The sequence below is a fragment of the Muntiacus reevesi genome, chromosome 4 (assembly GCF_963930625.1).
Source record: "Muntiacus reevesi chromosome 4, mMunRee1.1, whole genome shotgun sequence".
NCBI classification, from domain to species: Eukaryota; Metazoa; Chordata; class Mammalia; order Artiodactyla; family Cervidae; genus Muntiacus; species Muntiacus reevesi.
The window spans coordinates 95,262,013-95,281,671 of record NC_089252.1 but is presented as its reverse complement, the minus strand read 5'-3'; the positions used below and the strand labels follow the sequence as shown (position 1 = coordinate 95,281,671).

The 19,659-nt window shown below is 40.4% G+C and overlaps 1 protein-coding gene across 3 annotated transcripts in view; it reads right to left on the bottom strand.

The window, feature by feature from the left end:
• The window catches only part of ADAMTS9 (ADAM metallopeptidase with thrombospondin type 1 motif 9), a 162,476-nt gene that overhangs the window by 90,660 nt on the left and 52,157 nt on the right, over positions 1-19,659 (bottom strand). For all 3 annotated transcript variants that reach the window (XM_065933342.1, XM_065933345.1, XM_065933344.1), the window contains exons 13-19: positions 15,587-15,768; positions 15,361-15,497; positions 13,585-13,702; positions 13,239-13,334; positions 2,203-2,369; positions 1,981-2,110; positions 1,277-1,403 (exon numbers count right to left, since the gene is read on the bottom strand). In XM_065933342.1, the coding sequence (XP_065789414.1) occupies positions 1,277-1,403; positions 1,981-2,110; positions 2,203-2,369; positions 13,239-13,334; positions 13,585-13,702; positions 15,361-15,497; positions 15,587-15,768 (957 nt within the window). The remainder of the gene's footprint in view (positions 1-1,276; positions 1,404-1,980; positions 2,111-2,202; positions 2,370-13,238; positions 13,335-13,584; positions 13,703-15,360; positions 15,498-15,586; positions 15,769-19,659) is intronic.

The following is a 19,659-nucleotide window of genomic DNA, read 5'->3' as shown; positions in this document are numbered from 1 at the left end:
ATAATTTGAAATAAGGCTAATCTTATATCATCTTTCCCAATTTAATGAGGCTAAATCAAGCAATCTATTTACCAACTCAATGTTTTTTCCCTGTTTTAGTGATTAATGCAGTTCAGCAATTAGCTAATTATTTTTTGAAAAGACTTTAAGTCTAATTTAACTAATTTAACTCCACTGACTGAAGCAATGGGTTTATATGGACATAACTCAAAACAAATTAATACTGCCTAAACAGTAATACTGCCAGACATAACTAGCTAATCACAGCACTCCTCTCTTCTCTCAGAGCCTTGAGGGTACTTAATATCTTTACTCCAGCCCTAGGAGCTGACAATACCACTTGATAGGATTTGGCATGGTGACACAGAACCTGAAAAATATCTCTGTGTTCATTTTGCTATTTATGAATGATGAGACCTTAACAATTTCCCAAACTATTCCCTGCTGGTAATTTCTTCTGTGAAAGGAGGACAAGCACCAGCTTATTCTACCTGCATTTAACTGACATGTAGACTATACAATGCAACCCCCAGGCTGGTGAACATTCAAACATGATATGGTCAATTGCAGGAAAATGGAAAAGCTTTGTAATTCTCTACTCACTCACCGTTTGCTGCCTCCAATTTCATACTTTTCTTAAATATTGAACTGTCTGCATGAAAGTGAAAAGTTAAGTCGCTCAGTTGTGTCCGACTCTCTGTGACCCCATGGACTGTAGCCTACCACACTCCTCTGTCCGTGGGATTTACTAGGCAAGAATACTGGAGTGGGTTGCCATCTGTATATAAATTTTCCTCTAGTTCTTTCCATGAGTACCTTAGTGCACTGCAACTTTCATGTATATAAAACTTCTTATACTGGTGATAAACATTCTGGGTGGATACTAACTATTAAAAGTACTTTGATGGATGAGGTCTCCTGTTCTGTAGTCATTCAAACAGGAAAAAAAAAAATTTTCAAAAAAAACAACAAAAAACACAAACTTTTGCATTCAGTGTAACTCAGCCATAATAATACCTATGAAGCAAGTTGTGAGGGTCCAATGAGAACTTTCTTGGGCAGCTGCCATACTGTATTAGCTATTTTTTTAATTCTTAGAAGAAGAACAAGAAATCTGCAGGCATATGCTTAGATAATCAGTTTCAGAGGGATGGAAAATTGACTAAAGCTTATTTCACTGAAACACAAAGAAGAGGCCTAAAGACTAATATCCCACCTGCTCCTTGCAAAACCTTCACAACTCATAAGAAAGACCATGAGCAAACACTGGCCTCACCTCAGGTCACAATCTGTGCCACAAGGTTCAGTAATGGGTGCCGGCTGAGGCAGTCGATCACATCTTTGATCAGAAACTGTAAGCTGATCAGATTCCCTGGTGCAAACAGGTTTTCGTTTCCGCTCCCCTAAGCAAGGAGGAAAAAATATTTTTCAGACAAAGTAGCCTATTCCATCAATTATTTATACTAGAGACTGGCAAACGTTTTCTGTAAAGCGTTAGATAGTCAACATATTTGTGTTTGAGGGCCATATGATCTCCATTGCAACTACTAAACTCTTGTTATAGGACATAAGCAGCCACTTACAGGTGTAAAAAATTGTGTTCCAATAAAACTTTATAAAAGCAGGAAGTGAGTTGAATTTGACCCACTGGCTGTAATTTGCCAACTCATAAATTAGACAAAAGGAAACCAGATAAATAGCATATAATATGACTACTAAATTTATGTCTCTGGAAAGTCAATTTGGCAAAGCTGATTTTGCTTGGCTTCACACATGATGAGGAAACCAAACATGTCCTAAATACCTTAAACAGCTCAACTTGCCAGCCCAAAGTGACCATATAGAGGTAGAGAAAGATTAGAAAATGGATGCAGATAGAAAAATATGGATTACATGCATTTGGCTGCCTCCACAAAAAAGACAGAAATAAAGAATCAAAAAACACAACAAATCCCCCAAACTCAACCTAAAAGTAGATACCTTGGCAGGGTTTGCTGCATGCTTGCCAGGGTCCATGACTGTTCCAGTAAAACTGTTGGGGTTTGTCTTCAATTGGAATATTGAAAGAATAGCGCACATCGGGGTTGTATAACTTTCCCACCGACAACACCTGGAATGCGCAGAGAAAATGGAGAGGATGGATGTGTGCATGGCAATTCAAGGAACAAGAAAAGGGGCATGGGCTCATGGCCAAGTTTTTACCTGAAGCAGAAGTTCTTGTTCAATGCGACCTGTGGAGTTGATTCTTTCCACAACATTGTCGGACCCACTGTATTCTATCACAGCATTCCCAATACGGATTTCCCTTTTGGACATCGTGACGACAAAGTCTCCATTGAGCAAGAATTCACCTTTACTGCTTGATAAAGCTGGTGGTGAGAAAAAAGAAATTATTGATTTGCTGCCATTTTTCTGTTTGCAAAATGAAAGAACACACTGATAGGCAGATAGAGTGTGAAGAATGTGGATTTTTCAGTCAGACACACACAGACTCAAATCTGAGCTTTGCCACTTCCCAAGTATATGGCCTTGGGACTTCACTTTCCTACTCTTGGTCTTGATATATTTATCTCTAAAGTGGAGATAAAGACACCCACCCTTCATGGTGCCTTTGAAAATTAGCTGAGATATAATACAAGAGTGCTAATTAGACTGGGGTTTGTGATACAAGCCCTGCAGTTACAGGGTTACAGATGGCACTAATGAATGTGGTTACCAGAGGAGAAGTGGTGGGAGTGGGCAGGGGTAGGGCAAAAAGAGTAAGGGGATCAACTGGATGGTGATGGGTGGAAACTAAGTTTTCTGGAGTGAGTATGCTGTAGTATACACACAAGTAGAAATATAATGTTGTACATGTGAAACTTACATAATGTTAGAAGCCAACATTGTGAAAGTCGCTCAGTCGTGTCCGACTCTTTGCGACCCCATGGACTGTAGTTCATGGAATTCTCCAGGTCAGAATACTGGAGTGAGTAACCTTTCTCTTCTCCAGGGGATCTTCCCAACCCAGGGACTGAATCCAGGTCTCCCACATTGCAGGTGGATTCTTTACCAGCTGAGCCACAAGGGAAGCCCAAGAATATTGGAGTGGGTAGCCTATCTCTTATCCAGCAGATTTTCCCGACCCAAGAATCGAACTGGGGTCTCCTGCACTGCAAACAGATTCTTTACCAACTTAACTATCAGGCAAGATCTCAAAAGCAAATACAAATCACTTACAGGTGAAGAAACTCATCTCAATCTGTTTGTCAAAAGTAGCATTTCAAGAATACTTTGCAGAGATAAATCAAATCCAGCCTTGTCTTAGCCCATTCCTAACAAAATCCATTTACCCAACTAAATTTAATCCAATCTTAGAAAATCCTTTGCCTATACTTCAAGTTCAGTTCAGTCGCTCAGTCGTGTGCGACTCTTTGAGACCCCAAAAATCACAGCACGCCAGGCCTCCCTGTCCATCAGCAACTCCCGGAGTCCACCCAAATCCATGTCCACTGAGTCGGTGATGCCATCCAACCATCTCATCCTCTGTCGTCCCCTTCTCCTCCTGCCCTCAATCTTTCCCAGCATCAGGGTCTTTTCAAATGAGTCAGTCCTTTGCATCAGGTGGCCAAAGTACTGGAGTTTCAGCTTCAACATCAGCCCTTCCAATGAACACCCAGGACTGATCTCCTTTAGGATGGACTGGTTGGATCTCCCTGCAGTCCAAGAGACTCTCGAGAGTCTTCTCTAACACCACAGTTCAAAAGCATCAATCCTTTGGCGTTCAGCTTTCTTTATAGTCCAACTCTCACATCCATACATGACCACTGGAAAAACCATAGCCTTGACTAGATGGACCTTTGTTGGCAAAGTAATGTCTCTGCTTTTTAATATGCTATCTAGGTTGGTCATAACTTTCCTTCCAAGGAGCAAGCGTCTTTTAATTTCATGGCTGCAATCACCATCCGCAGTGATTTTGGAGCCCAGAAAAATAAAGTTAGCCACTGTTTCCCCATCTATTTGCCATGAAGTGATGAGACCATATGCCATGATCTTAGTTTTCTCACACCAAAAAGCTTGAACCACTTTCACTACCAGATATCAATTTTGTCCTGAACATTTTTCAGATAATATGAGCCTGAAATTTATTCTGGCCTGATTATTTTGTCTTTTTGAGTATTTATGAGTATTTAATTTCCTTTAAGTCAATTAAATAGAGCTCTTTTATGAATTAACTTTAGGCAATATCACACATCTATAACACACATATAGACGCATATGAACACATAAATACAGAGACCTCATAGTTCCTGTTCCAGAATTTCAGCCATGATCTTGAGAACCCAAACTATTTTTCCAAAATTACCTCAATTTAAAAAAGGAAAGCATATTATTTAAAAATATATTACTAATGAAATGAACATTTATAAAATTGGTTACTACCCAAATAACTCTTTCTATTTCATTCAATAGTTGAACCTATTGAATCTTTGTTAGTCCTGTTTTGACAGATGTTGAAATTAAAAATCCATAACCACTATGATGCTCAAATAACACTTCTTTGGCAAGACCCATTGAGGTAGTCAGCCTCTAATATGGCCCCAATGATCCTTGCTGTCTATATCCACACCTTGTGCTGTCTCCTCCCACACTGAGTTGTACTGACTATATAATCACTAGGACACTGTGATGTCCAAGGCTAGGTCTAAGGCATTAGATCATTGCTCTTCCTTGAATCTCTGGCTTTGGGAGAAGCCAGCTGCTGAGTTGCTAAGATACTCAAGCAGCTCCACAGAGAAGACTTCTGCAAAAGGCAGCAAGGAACCAAAGCCTTCTGCCAAGAGCAATTAAGTGAAGCATCCAGTAAGTGCACCTGCTGGCCCCAGTTAAGCTTTCAGATAGAATCACAACCCTAACTGAAGTCTTCACAGCCACTTCAGGAGAGACCTCAAGCCAGAAACACCCAGCTATGCTGCTCCCAGGTTGCTGACACACAGAAATTTGTATACTGTTTACACTTGTTATTCTAAGTCACTAGATCATGAGATAATTTGTTGTATGGTAAAGCCTACCTGGATCATTCTTTTTAAACCTTCAAATCCCTTCCATCCAAACTTTTTATCCAATTCCTAGCTTAATTTTTCTCCATAGCACTTTGTTTACACTCTCTCTACTCTCCCAGAAAAAGAATGCAAGCAAGGATTTTTGGACTGTTTTGTTCACAGTTATTATCTCAGCTTCTGAAAGAACACATGGTAGATGCTCAAAAAATAGGGTTTTTTTGGGGGGGAGGGAGAATGAATGAATCTACTGCAAATACTGCAAAAGATGAAATAATCAGTGAAGCTGAAAAAGTAATGTTAGAGAACAGTTTGTGTCAAGTGTCAAAACACTGGCCAACTTAGAACATGACAGAGTTAGACCAGTCAGACATTTAAGAAAAGGAAAGAAAATGGACAAAGAAGATGAGATGACAGCTGCTTCAGAAGGAATAATTTAGTTCTCCAAATGTCAAGAGAGATTGTTGGGAAAGTAAATAAAAAAAATCACAGGAAGCTTTTTAAAAAATAACTCCTTTTCAGATTTTACTGTTGAGCTCAAACTTTAAACAAAGAATGTACCACTCTGCTGCCATATAACTTGACTAAAAAACTTAGGCAAAAATATTTATCCATTGACATATTCTCCATTCTAAAAACCTGAGCATCAATTCCAGAAAAATAAACGACCCAATCAAAAAATGGGCCAAAGATCTAAACAGACATTTCTCCAAAGAAGACATACAGATGGCTAACAAACACATGAAAAGATGCTCAGCATCACTCATTATCAGAGAAATGCAAATCAAAACCACAATGAGGTTCCATTACACACCAGTCAGGATGGCTACTATCCAAAAGTCTACAAGCAATAAATGCTGGAGAGGGTGTGGAGAAAAGGGGACCCTCTTACACTGTTGGTGGGAATGCAAACTAGTACAGCCACTATGGAGAACAGTGTGGAGATTCCTTAAAACTGGAAATAGAACTGCCATATGACCCAGCAATCCCACTCCTGGGTATACACACCGAGGAAAGCAGAACTGAAAGAGACACGTGCACCCCAATATTCATCGTAGCACTGTTTATAACAGCCAGGCCGAGGAAGCAACTTAGATGCCCATCAGCAGACGAATGGATAAGGAAGCTGTGGTACATATACACAATGGAACATTACTCAGCCATTAAAAAGAATTCATTTGAATCAGTTCTAGTGAGGTGGATGAAACTGGAGCCTATTATACACAGTGAAGTAAGCCAGAAAGATAAAGACCAATCAGTATACTAACGCATATGAATGGAATTTAGAAAGATGGTAGCAATAACCCTATATGCAAGACAGAAAAAGAGACACAGACGTATAGAACAGACTTTTGGACTCTATGGGAGAAGGCGAGGGTGGGATGATCTGAGAGAACAGCATCAAAACTTGTATATTATCAAGTGTGAAACAGATTGCCAGTCCAGGTTGGATGCATGAGACAAGTGCTCGGGGCTGGTACACTGGGATGACCCAGAGGGATGGGATGGAGAGGGAGGTGGGAGGGGGGTTCAGGATGGGGAACACATGTAAATCATGACTGATTCATGTCAATGTATGGCAAAAACCACTACAATGTTGTAAAGTAATTAGCCACCAACTAATAAAAATAAATGAAAATAAAATAAAATAAAAACCTGAGCATGATGAAAATCAAAATATAGTTTTGTTGAACATAAGAAAAAATAAAATTTATTTTCATACTTTTTGATTAATTTCTCAAGACAAAATCCCAATTATATCATGACAAAAATCAAATAATATCCCAATCATATTTTCTCCCTAGTAGTTATTAGCTCAGTTGGTAAAGAATCTTCCTGCAGTGTAGGAGACCTGGGTTGATCCCAGGGTCAGAAAGACCCCCTGGAGAAGGAAATGGCAACCCACTCCAGTAGTCGTGCCTGGAGAATCCCAAGGACAGAGGATCCTGGTGGGCTCCAGTCCATGGGATTGCAAAGAGTTGGAGACGACTGTGAAACCAACTTTCACTTTCAGTTACTATAAAAATTTTTAATTACCACTTTTTTTTTCCAGTACAACTGCTCTTTGAATAATGAAGTATTCCATGTTTTGAGCCTGACATGTAACAAGTACTCAAGAAAGCAGAACTACAAAACATCTGAGCTCTGGACAAAATATTAGAATGAGGCCCCTTCTCTTTTGTAAGCTGTACACAATTAGCATATCTCAGCAGGGAGGGAACCCTTAAAACACACAGGCCATGTAAATATTTAGGTGAATAAAAGGAAAGTGGAAACTTCACTCAGAGTTGGCAAATAGGTTTCTTCCCAGACACCAATGTTAATCATCTGGTACTAGTCATTCAAGAAACTATGGAGAACAGGATTTCTTTTCAGCATCATGTCTCAGCATCTTAAGTGACATCTGTCTTGGTTCTGGGATGGGAAGAAGCCAAGTTATCCCAGGTACCTGCCACATCCTAACCTGTTTTTCACCATGCAGACCAGAAGCAATGCATATGCAGAAGAGGTTGAGAGGATTTAGGGAAATTAGATATCAAACTCTTATGTGGAAATGAATGAAGGCTGTGATGTAGCTCTGAATAGACACTGTGCCTCAGTGGCAGCAGGGCGCTTGTTTTTGTAGACATGGGAACCTCACAGAGTTCACCCAACTGGGCACTATACGGATGCAAAGACTGTTCTTCGCAGGCTCAAGAATGAACTGCATCAAATTTGGTCCCTAAAGCAGTGCTTCACCTACCAGAATTTCTACCCTTATAAGCCTTTTCTTGGCCCTGAGGGAACAGTAAGATGCCTTCACTCGAAATGGTTGGGAAGACAGTGGTGACACAGGAAACAAAGTCTTTAAAAACATAATCTTTTTAAAAAGGCAATCCAAGAACTTGGTTTCTTTTTGATTCAAAATCATTTGATCGTCCCTACTAACAATAGAATGTTGTTCAAACTCCTTAGCATCACTCTCTTATCTTGACCTATTCTTCCAACCTCACCATTGACTCCCACCGATAAACCCTGACTTCCAGTCATCTTCATCCCCAGGTCAGCTATACATTTTTCTATGTGGAGGCAATAAACTGAAGTGGTTAAAGGTATCTGAAATCAGACTCATTAGGGTTTTAATTCGTCCCACTTTGCTTGTGTGACCTCGGGGAAGTTTCTCAACCTCTCTAAGCCTCAGTTTCTTCCCCTGGATAACGGCTTTCTTATAAAGTGAAAATGAAAGTGTTAGTCACTCAGTCCTGTTGGAATCTTTGCAACCCCACGGACTGTAGCCTACCAGGCCCCTTTGTCCATGGAATTCTCCAGGCAAGAATACTGGAATGGGTAGCCATTTCCTTCTCCAGGGGATCTTCCCGACCCAGGGATCGAACCCGGGTTTCCTGCATTGCAGGCAGATTCTTTCCTGTCTGAGCCAACAGGGAAGCCCAGCTTTCTTATAGAATTGTTGTAAATATTGAACAAGATAATGCATATAGGATTTGGTAGCTGGCAGATCAAAATGCCTTCAAATGCACTGTCTTCTCATCACACTTTTACAGATGCTTAATTTATAGATAAGAAAAGCATGACTTAAATATTATTAAAATATTTTCTGAGGCCAGGTGACTTCTAATCATGGAAATCTATCTCCAGAGCCTGTCAACCACCAGTTTTTTTCAAGAAGAAGGCCAACAAATGTCCATGAAATCAGTGAATGATTTCAGGCATTCTTTACCTTATGTGCAAATTGAAAGCAAATATGTTTAGTTATAGATTTTCTTAAAAAAATTAAGTTGTTGATTTTGCTAGATTGCATGAGCCTCTTTAAGTAAAGTCAAAAGGCGCTTTGTAAAAGCCTAAGAAAGATCCCAGCCCATAGTAGGTGCTCAATCAATGATGCTGAAAGAACAAGTGACAGATTGAACCTGACATTTGTGATAAGAAGAACAGAGAGCTTTCAGCCAAATAACTGTTTTCCTGTCAGTATAAACCTCTGACAACCTCGTCTCCCTGCAGCTCCTGCAGCATGAGACCCACCAGTCATGCAAGATGCAGGAGTTCCAACGGGTCACTGGTTAGAGATGAGGCTGTTTCTGGGGCACCTCAGGCCTCCTGAGGCTGCCTCCGGATGCGGGCACTTGCATGGCAGTAGCAGGATGTGCTGCCAGCAAAATCACCCCGTGCTTTCAAGTGGAGCCGAAGGCTAGCTACCTAGCTGATGCTTCGGTGAAAAGGGGGAAATGAGATGTCACAAGGCCAGTTCTGTAAATTAAGCGATAATCCAGTTCTGTCTGTATTCAAAGGGCAATCATCTACCCTAGGTTAATTCTGGGGACCCTTTCCAACATCTCCAGGCTTCTTCGCATGCCTGTGCTGACTTGGGGGCATTTCACCCTTCACTGCATGCTCTTTATCCCAGAAAATGGTGAGTAGGAAAGGAGATAGGAGTCATCAAGTGAAATGGAGTTCCTGCTTTATCTTGAACTGAATCGATTCCTGTCTTCCCGCTGACACCATTCATCAAAGGTTAGTATCCTGGAGACAAATAAACACCATGGAAATGACTCCTTTTTTCTCCTAAAGAAATACGAAGATGACAGCACTGGGTGCAACTTGGCTTTAACCCAACTGGAGGGAGGGGTCTATGTTGAAAGGACGACCTTTGACACGGAGGCTTTCTGCTTCGGTACCTTGTGAAACAAATAGTTTCCTGAAAACAACCATCTACTGCCCAACCTCCCACTAATGCGATTAGGGAGCTAATTTCCTGGGTTGGTTTCCCCCCCATTTCACCCATCAGAGCTGGGCGGCTACAAAGGCCCTCTCTCCTGGAAATTGCTTCTTCACCAACACATGCAAAAAGAGTATGGCTTGACTGACCTTAAAGAAAAATATGAGGGATAAGGATGATGATTGCTTAGCAACGAAACAGCTGGGGCTGGACTCCAGCAAGACTCAATTGGGGGCTTTAAAATCTTCTTAGAGCATTTGCTGTGCCTTCCTTCAAACCGAGAATAAACATTTACACACGCCAGATTTGGTAACAACATCATACTCTTCCTAACTTGTTAAGAAACCACAGTAAGGTTCAAAGGCTCTGAGGTCTTAACCTTCACACTTGGTGAACTGTGACGTGCCATCTTTGCTTGCACTTTTCATTTGCTTCCAAAGAGACGTTCTTTGACCAACAGGTAACTTTCCCATAATATTCCATTAAAGAGCCATGACTACTTCAAACTGCCCGTCCCAGATGACAAACCTTCTTTAATTTTGCTTTCATTCTTTACAAGGAGATTAAGAAACCTCTAGTGAGACATAAAAGGATATCAGAAGGTCCTCCCTAATTTAGGTGCCCAACCTGGTTGATGAATTGAACTAAGGCCACTGCTTGAAAGGATATTTTTCCCCAGAAGGAGAAGAACACTGGAGAATCCTTTTCCTTTTTGAGGAGAAGAAAGGAATGGCTCAACATGGCATTTGGCTCTCAGGAAATTAACCAATAAACGGGGCTGCATGCAATGCTGCTGGATTTAATTAGGAAGTAGTAAGACCACAGCAGTCACAGGCTCTAATTTATAACCCAGTCCAAGAAGAAAAATGCCTGACCCATTCTGTACGGTGACTGAAGGAAAAATGTGGGATTCCCCAAAAATAATTTGAAAAGGATCCCCAAGAACTTTGTTAACTGTTTTAAAAGGCACCACTCCTTTGAGTGTTTAGGGTATGGAAAAGGTGATGTGACCACTGAGAACTGATTCCAAGAAAGATTTAATAGTCTTTCCTAAAAGAAGTGGAGGAGGAAATGGCAACCCACTCCAGTATTCTTGCCTGGAGAATCCCATAGACAGGGGAACCTGTTTTGACTACAGTCCATAGGGTTGCACAGAGTTGGACATGACTAAAACAACTTAGCATGCATGGTTAAAAGAAGGAGGGCTTCCCTGCTGGCTCAGTGGTAAAGAATCTCCCTGCCAGTGCAGGAGACATGGGTTTGATCCCTGATTCGGGAAGATCCCATAAGCTGCAGAGCAACTAAACCTGTGAGCCACAACTATAGAGCCTGTGCTCCACAGCCCAGGAGGCACAACTACTGACCAGGTGCCACAGCAGCCGAAGCCCCTGTGCCTGAGCCTTGTTCTGCAGCAAGAAGAAGCCACTGCGATAAGAAGCCTATTCACCCAAACTAGCAGCCCCCACTCGCAGCAACTACAGACGAGTCCTTACAGCAACAAAGACCCAGCACAGCCAAAAATAAAGAAAGAAATAAACTATAAACAAATAAAAGAAGGAAGATTCTATATATTTCCATCATAATTCCATCCCCATTAATGGTAGGTACTCAGTACAGATGGTGTGAACGATGCTTATTCAATAACTCAGCCATTATGTACTCAGTTCATATTATGTAAAGGCTTTAGATACTGAGCTAAAGATACAAAATCACAGCTTCTGATCCTAAAACACCAGTGGTCACATAAATATATAAGAAACAAGTCTCAGCTGAGTTGATAATGACTCCATTCTTTCAGCTGCTCAGGTCAAAACTGTGGAGTCACCCTTGAGCCTTCTCTTTCTCTCACATACCATATTCAATCCACCCACTAGAATATTTCAATAACTTCCTAACCAGTCTTTCTGTTTCTACCCTGTGTACCCTTCCCCCTGACCACCCCCCCCCCCATTCTGAATGCAACAAGTAGGGTACTCTTTCAAAAACATAAATACGACTATATCATGCTAGCCCGTGGTTCAAAATATCCAGTAGCTACCCTTGTCTCTTACAATTCAAGTTCTTTCAACAGTTATATGGCCTTCTCTGATTTAGTCCTGATATGTGTTTAAATTCATCTAGGACTCTCCTCTGTGCTTACACAGCTCCAGCCACACTGGCCTCCCTCTATCTTTGGAACAAACCAGACACATTACTCTTTTAAGGGTTTCACACTGGTTATTCCCTCTGCCTAGAATGCTCTTCCCCAGATATCTGTTATTGCTTGCTACAATTCAAGTATTTTCAATTCTACTGTTCCTGCTCCACCCTCAGTATCCCGATTTCCTCTATTTTCTAATTTTACATATGGCCTTCTAACAGAATATAGTTTGCTTATCTCTTAAGTTATTGTTTATCATCTATCTCTTCCCACTAAAAAGTAAATTCTAAGGAAAGAGATTTTTATTTGTTAATGTTTTTGTTCAGTTTGTTTATCATGCCTAGAACAGAGCCTGGCACATATTAAATAAGTGGCTGACTGAATGAATAATGAGACACTGCAGAAAATGCTACAACAGAGGAATTTGTTGTAGAGCCTCTATAGAGGATGTATTCAAGATGGATAAGTAGAGTCCCTGCCTGGGCATTATAAGAAAGTCCATTCATTTCTTTTAAAAACTGGCAGCCCAGCAAGACTGCCCTGATTTCTTCTAGATCTAAGTGCAACTCCTGCTGTTTTTCATAGCTAAGAAGAATCTGGTTGTGCTAAGTGACTAGCTCAATCCTTTTCTGTCATTATCCCAGTCCCCATGTCCTTTTTTTAAATTAAAAATGATTGGGTGAATTTCCTAATCATTTATGGAAGTTTACAAAACAATAAATTGAAGTGGAACTGGGATGAGCCACCAACTGAAAAAAAAAAAAAAAAATGAACACAGAGTTCCTGGTGAGTTGTAGTTAGAAAACAGGAATAAATTTGAATTAATCATGATCCTGTCCATGGTGAGAGAAGGATGGAGAACCTACAGAATAGCAAGATGGGCCATGTTAGTAATGACCTAAGAAAAATATTGCCAGTATACAACTTTTTGGAATGATCAGGCATAATGAAATATTGAATAAATCCACCTGTGGTATGCTATTGGTTAAGTTAAGTAACAACTTTATGAAAACACTGGCATGTCAGTTACTCAAATGACAGATTTCTTTTTTAATGACTCAAAGATAGCAATGATTTTATGCTAAACTTACAAGGCTAGTGCTTTCAAAATTTGATTTGGAGCATTTCTATTTTCTAAGATCCAGAGTCAATTCCTTGATATTGACTAGTGTAACTACATGACTCTTAAATCAACATACTGAGGGTATAATGTATGAAGGAGAAATAAAATAATGAGTTTCAAAATCAATGTCTTTTATGAAAATACATTAAATCTGAAAGCTCTCTACATGCTATAGGGAAAAGGAACCAGAATTCCTACAAAAGGCAGGGGCACCCATCTCACCTAAGTAGTTATCATCCTCTGATTTCCCTGAAAAACTGTGCTGCCGCACATCGATATTGGTAGCACCAGCTGGAATTAGTACCACAACGTTGTAACCTGAAAAGAATTGAGCAGAAATTGAGCATTCCACAGACTGGTTCATTTTCTCTAAGCATGGTGTAAAGGGTGGTGACAAAAGAATATATCAGAATTCTCACTGTTAGGTGTCTTATAGCCAAATGGGTAATATACCTTAACAAGACTGATTTTATGTTTTACACAAATACTTTTATATATTACATGTGGTTAAATAATGTTAACAGTTTGACTATTTTTCTTCTCACAGTTCTAAGGAACAAATTCTTACCATAATGTACTGTGTTAAATGTTCCTGCCACTGTTTTGCACGAAGAATTATCTCCACCACAAACCCCACATTTATCTCTCCGGGCTTTTGAGTTTAAAACATGATCGCATCCAGCTTGCTTTTAAAAAGAAAACAGTTGAAATACATGGTAAGTATTAGAGAGGTTATAAATTCTTTGGTAATGTGTTTCTTTGAATGTTTCTTTGAAAAAGGGGCATTCAAAATGACAAGAAATTAAAGTCTTTGTAAACTTTTAAGCGTGGTGAACTCAAATAGTCTTTATCCTTGCTATGGGAAAAATGTGGTCCTTGGACCAGCAGCCATGGGCATCCCAAATGATGTTGGGGATGCAGAATCTGAGGCCCCACCCAGATTCACTGAGTCAGAGTATATTTCCTGGCATGTAAATAAGACTTTTGGTGCTTCATTTAGAAATTAAAGTTTGAGAAGCACTGGCCTACAAGTAAGTAAAGTAAATGAGAAAAACAGCTCAGGAATGGTAAAAAAAAATTAAGGAGTGGCTGAGGGCTATCCCATTAAACAGCTCACACCCCATCTTAAGGTAGCAGTTGCTGTCTAATCCAGGATACTGCTGCCATGCAGAACCAGGAGGCTAGTGTTGACATTTCTCAATTTTCCAAGATCTTGAAAATTTGATTTCATGTGAAATCCCCTATGTTTAAACACTGGCTATGAATGGAGGACTAAAGCATGACTGCAGGCTGCCAGGTTGAGGCCTCAGGTTCTAAGTGGCCTCTTCACTGTCTTCCTACCTTAACGCAATGCAGCAGAGCAGGCTAGAGTCTGAAAACGTCAGTGGCAACCACCAGAAGACCAGGAGGACAGAGTTCACATTCTCATCTATTTTGCTCCTTCGAATGAACCAGTCTCTGAGGAGAAACTCCATGTTTTGCTCTAGCATGAAGTGACAAGGAAATCCTCACTATAGCTGTGGTCAGGAGTTGGGTGAAGCTCACACTCTTTCATCAAATCCTACCAATGAGGAGCTTCAATGTGCCCTGGACCACTTGCAAGGAACAAATGCATCATCCTAGAGCCTGGCTGTGTAAGAAATGATTTCTGACTAATGAGAACAGGAAAATAGTGCCAAACTATTTTTTTCAAGAAATCAGTGCTTTGATGCTTTACTATCTGCCAGAGGTGTTATTCAATTTCTAAACCTTGCTGTCAGGAAGCTTTGGGGTTTAACCTTATGCACAATGTTTAAGGTATAGAAGTTGTGTATAGTGTGGATTATAATTTCCTCACAGGGAAGTTTCTTGCAGGCCCCCACAGAAGAGTGTGGTTCTCAAACTTTGGCATGCATCAGAATCACGTAGTGCTGGGAGGGATAAATTAGGAGTTTGGGATTAACAGATATACAGTACTGTATATAAAATACATAATCAATAAGGACCTACTATATAGCCCAAGCACAAGGAACTACACTCAATGTTTTGTAACAACCAATAAGAGAGAAGGAAGGATATATATACATACACACAGAGATAAATATAACTGAATCGCTGCACTGTACACCTGAAACTCGTATAACACTGTAAATCAATTACACTGCAATTTAAAAAATCAAATAAAATAAAACAAAGAAAAAAAGAGAATCAGATGGTGCTCAAGCTGGTCTGAGGACCCAACTTTAGGAACCACTGCCCTGGAGATAATGCACAGACACAAGCAGCTGCTATTGTATCGAGGAAGCTACACATCACAGCTTGGCAGCAGGACAACATAGTGAAGAGCGCGCCATCTGGGACTCACCCGGCACAGGCCTTGGACACAGATGTCATTGGTGTCCTGGCCACACGGTGTTCCATCTATCACTCTGTCACGGAGCTGATAGTAGGCTGTGCTCCCTGCCACCCTGCAGAACAGCTTGCAGCGGTCCTTCATCAAAACTAGACAGGAGAAACACCATACGACGTGACTTTCGTGCCTGGACCCTGTACCAGCCTGCAGCTGTGGGCACCTCCCCAGATGAACTTACTTCCACTGTATTTTGGGACCCAGCGCACATTCGGATGCAGACCGTTGATGTTGAAATGCTTTCCGTCAAAGTGAGCACACTGTTCGTCTCGGAAGTCTCGCTTCTGCTTGGGACACGGCTCTGTGTTGCAGGACTTAAATTTCATTCTGCGCCCTACACAATACTTGCCACCATTTTTGGGCCTGATGAAAGGTAAAGAACACACAGGCTGTATTATACTATATTTCTCTAATGTATTATAATGTTGTATGCTATAATGTGGCTTCCTGTCTTGGAGGGAGGCAAATGTGAAGTGCTCAGGACAAGGGCTCTGGGGGTCTGGTTTTGTACTCTGCCTTCAACATCAGTAAGTGTATAAGCCTGGGCAAGTCACTGAATGTCTGCAAGCCTCAACCCTTCCGTGTGCAGAATGGGAAAGTACCATTCTGATAAGGTAAGGCAGTTTTGAGGATAAAATGAGAGAGCATCTAACTTAAAATTTGAAATATAAAACCTGGGGTCTATCAGGTCATGTTCTGTCCTCCATGCCCTGAACATCCACACTCCTTTAATGATACAGAAGAAGAAAAGGTACAAATGAGTACTTGGAATGTTCCTGTCTACCTCTGTACCATGGTATTCTCATGGGTGACCATCCTAAAATTTGCCCCATTTCATTTCCATTTATTTCTTTCCCTCTTCTCTCTTTCTCTCTCTCTCCCTGCATGACTATTGTTTTTTGTTTTGTTTTACAAATAAGATGGAATAGGATGTGCTCATATTTTGACTAAACTTAATAGGAGAAGCAGGAGAGAGTGTACTGGTTTCATTAACTTGTGTGTGACAAGAGTATGGAGGATGCCTTGCAAAGCACCACAGAACAATTTAATCTCAGCATGCAACCCCGCTCATGGATTTTCCAGATGTGACCCAGAGAGTAAATTATATAACCCATCTCCCAACGGTCAACAGCTTGCCAAGTGCATCACAGAAACGGGAAGATCACAGAATCAGAGGAAATCAGACTCACCCACCCACAGCTAGAGCAGCCTGGATACTGTAGCTATTCGAAGGTACCTCTCAAACTGAAAGATTTCTACCTTTTGTCTCTAGAGTAAATCTTTCAGAGTAATTCAGACAACAAGAAGTGTTTTTTTTTTTTTTTTTCCCCTTTGTTTTCTTTTGTTAAACTAGGACTTGGGAAATGGGAACTCTATCCAAAAAAAAAAAAAAAAAGGGCAGTCTAGCAGAGCTGGTAAGGCTCCAGAGTGAATCTGGTTTCTCGTCGTGGCCCCAGCCTCACTCTGAGACTAGAGACAACGTTCCAGCCTCCCACAGATTCAGTTTTCCTCTTCTCTAAAATGAGTGCGCACAGCAGATGCCTAAAAATGTTAGCAACTATGACGTCATATTTCAGCACAACCCAACCCAATCTGATCCAGTTTGTTTTGAGTACTGCATCCGAGCTATGATGTACGGGTGAGTCAGGTCTCACTGGTATTGCTGAGTGCCTGAGTCTCAGCAAGGGCTTCCTGTGTATGATGCTCTTATAAACATGTTCCCTCTACTGTGCAGAGGGAGGTAAGAGTGTGGACTTTGCAGTCACAAGCTGGGTAACTTTGTGTGAGCTACCTGGCCTCTGTGAGCTTCGTTCTGCCCAAGTAAACACAGATGATACAGTTCACCTGAAAGGCTTGTTATAAGTGAAGAGTTCAATAAGAAGTATGGTAAGTATTCATTGTCATTTATCATGAAGGTTGTATCTAGGGATGCAAAACAGCACATAATCCAGCAACATCTATGTATGACTGTTTCCCCATTAAGCCACGTGGTTTACATCTGCCTTGTGGGCTTGACTAGCCCATACGCACGCGTATCATGTGCAAGGGAAAGCCAGGTGAGGTACTTTTATACCAAGAGTTCAGAGAAGTTAAGGACTTTGCCCAAGGTAACACAGCTAACAAAAGAGCAGAGACCAGACTGAAATTCAAGCTTCCCAGATTCTCCCTCTGTGCTCTTTCTGTTTCATTACCCAGGAGCTACAGCCCTGAGTCCTGTCTTTTTCTTTTTTGGTACCATGTAGAGATACAGTCTTGGTTTCCTGGATACCAAGTTCTTCTCTCAGTACCAAAGCAACCTAGTCTCATGCATAAAATATCACTGATGACACATGAATAACAGAGCAGGCTCACAGAGCTGTAAAATTTGTTTTTCCATTTATAAGGAAGATCCCCTTCAATTTTTTTCTCAAACTGAAACAAACTTCGTGGAATTTTTTTTTTTTTTAATGTTCCAACTAACTATAGTGGGATCCATCAGGTCATTTACCTGTTGTCTGAAAGTAACTCATATTTCTTCCCTTTTGAAAATAATTTATTTTACAGTTGATTTTTCTCTTCCAGTTCTCTTATACAAAAAGTCTTTTCTGACTCTTGAAATTGAACAAGAGCAGCAAACCGTTAACATTTGCAGGTGGCTTCCTGTTTCACATAGTAACACTGTCCACCTTTGCTTGCGATCTGACCAGTACCAAAAGAGCATTTTTAAATTTCTTTTTATAACTGATATTTAAAAAAATAAAGCACACATAGAAAACACTTCATGTATGAGGCAATATTGCTGAAGGTTATATACGGATCCTGGAAACAGAAGGTTTGAAACCCAGTCCTGTTTCTTAACAATGGTGCAATCTTAGGCAAATCACTGAATCTCTCTAAGCTTTAGTTTCCCTATCCATAAAAAGGAGATGATGCTAATATCTACTTCATGGGGCTGAGTGAGGGTTTTTCAGTTAATAGAGCTGAAGCACTTGAACATGGCCACCCACACAGTAAATGTTAAGCTATCCCAAGTGTCTGTAACTACAGTCCACAGGCCAAATCCAGCCTACTGTCTGTTTTCATATGGTTAGTGAGCTAAGAATAGTTTTTAACACTCTAAAATAATTTAGAAATAAATAAAATGAATATTTTGGATCACATAAAAAGTATATGAAATTCAAATTTCCATGTCTATAAATAAAAGTTCTGTTGGGATATAGCTACACCCACATGTTACATATTATCAACGTATGTTTCTCACTAAATCACAAAGTTGTATAGTAGGGACAGACAGCTGACGCTCCCCAAATCTAAGATATTCACTATCTGGCCTTTTACAGAAAATGTTTGCTGACCCCTGAGCTGGTCTAGCATACAAGGCACCATGTCACCTGCCAAGATGTGTCACTGACTGTACACAGCCGTCCTGGGTAGTAGGTAGTGACACCCTTGTTTCTGAACCTTTGCTTGAACTGGGTTTAGGATGTTAACTAACCTGGCAAGTTCCCATGCCAGCTAAGTGAGACACAGAGACCAGGCAGGCCTTCCTGACCCAAAGTCCATGACCTGGCCTCCCTCCCACAGCGCCGCCCTTGACACAGGTCTCTTCCCATTTCAAAACTCATTCTATGACTTTGTTTGCTTTTTGTATGAAGGCAAATGGTATTTTATGAATGAGCATAAATTCGCCCTTTAAAATATATAGCTTTTAAAAAATATCCTAGACAATAGGATCTCTACCAAATCTGCATGGACTGTGTGATGGGGAGGACTTTAGACAACTGAATTTCATGGAAAAATTCGTGTTTTAATTCAATAATTTAGCTGAGTGGGAGTTTTATTCTCCCATAGGCAAATACTGAAAATTATAGGAAATGTAGCTTTAGAAATAGTATTAGTCACATTTTCCAACTATTAAGATACTTTTAAAATATTATTTCTCAAATAAGGATAGAAAGAACTTATGGAAATTGCTAATTACTATGAAAGTAACTGTATTCAGCACAGGCAAGTTGAATCACATATACAAAGAAAACACACAATGCTGCATGGCCAAAGCTCTGGGAGAATTTTGCAAAGATCATTGTGGGTGTATTCTACCTATAAGGAAAGTTAAACTTTGGTCTGCAAATGGGTTTGAACAAAAACCTCAACATTTATGTTTACTTACGACAAATTAGGGTTAGCACTAGGAAGAAATTTCTAATGATACAACAGGCAGCCTGAGAAGGTAAATGTGTTTTCTATATCTGGAAGGTTTTAAGAAGGCGTCTA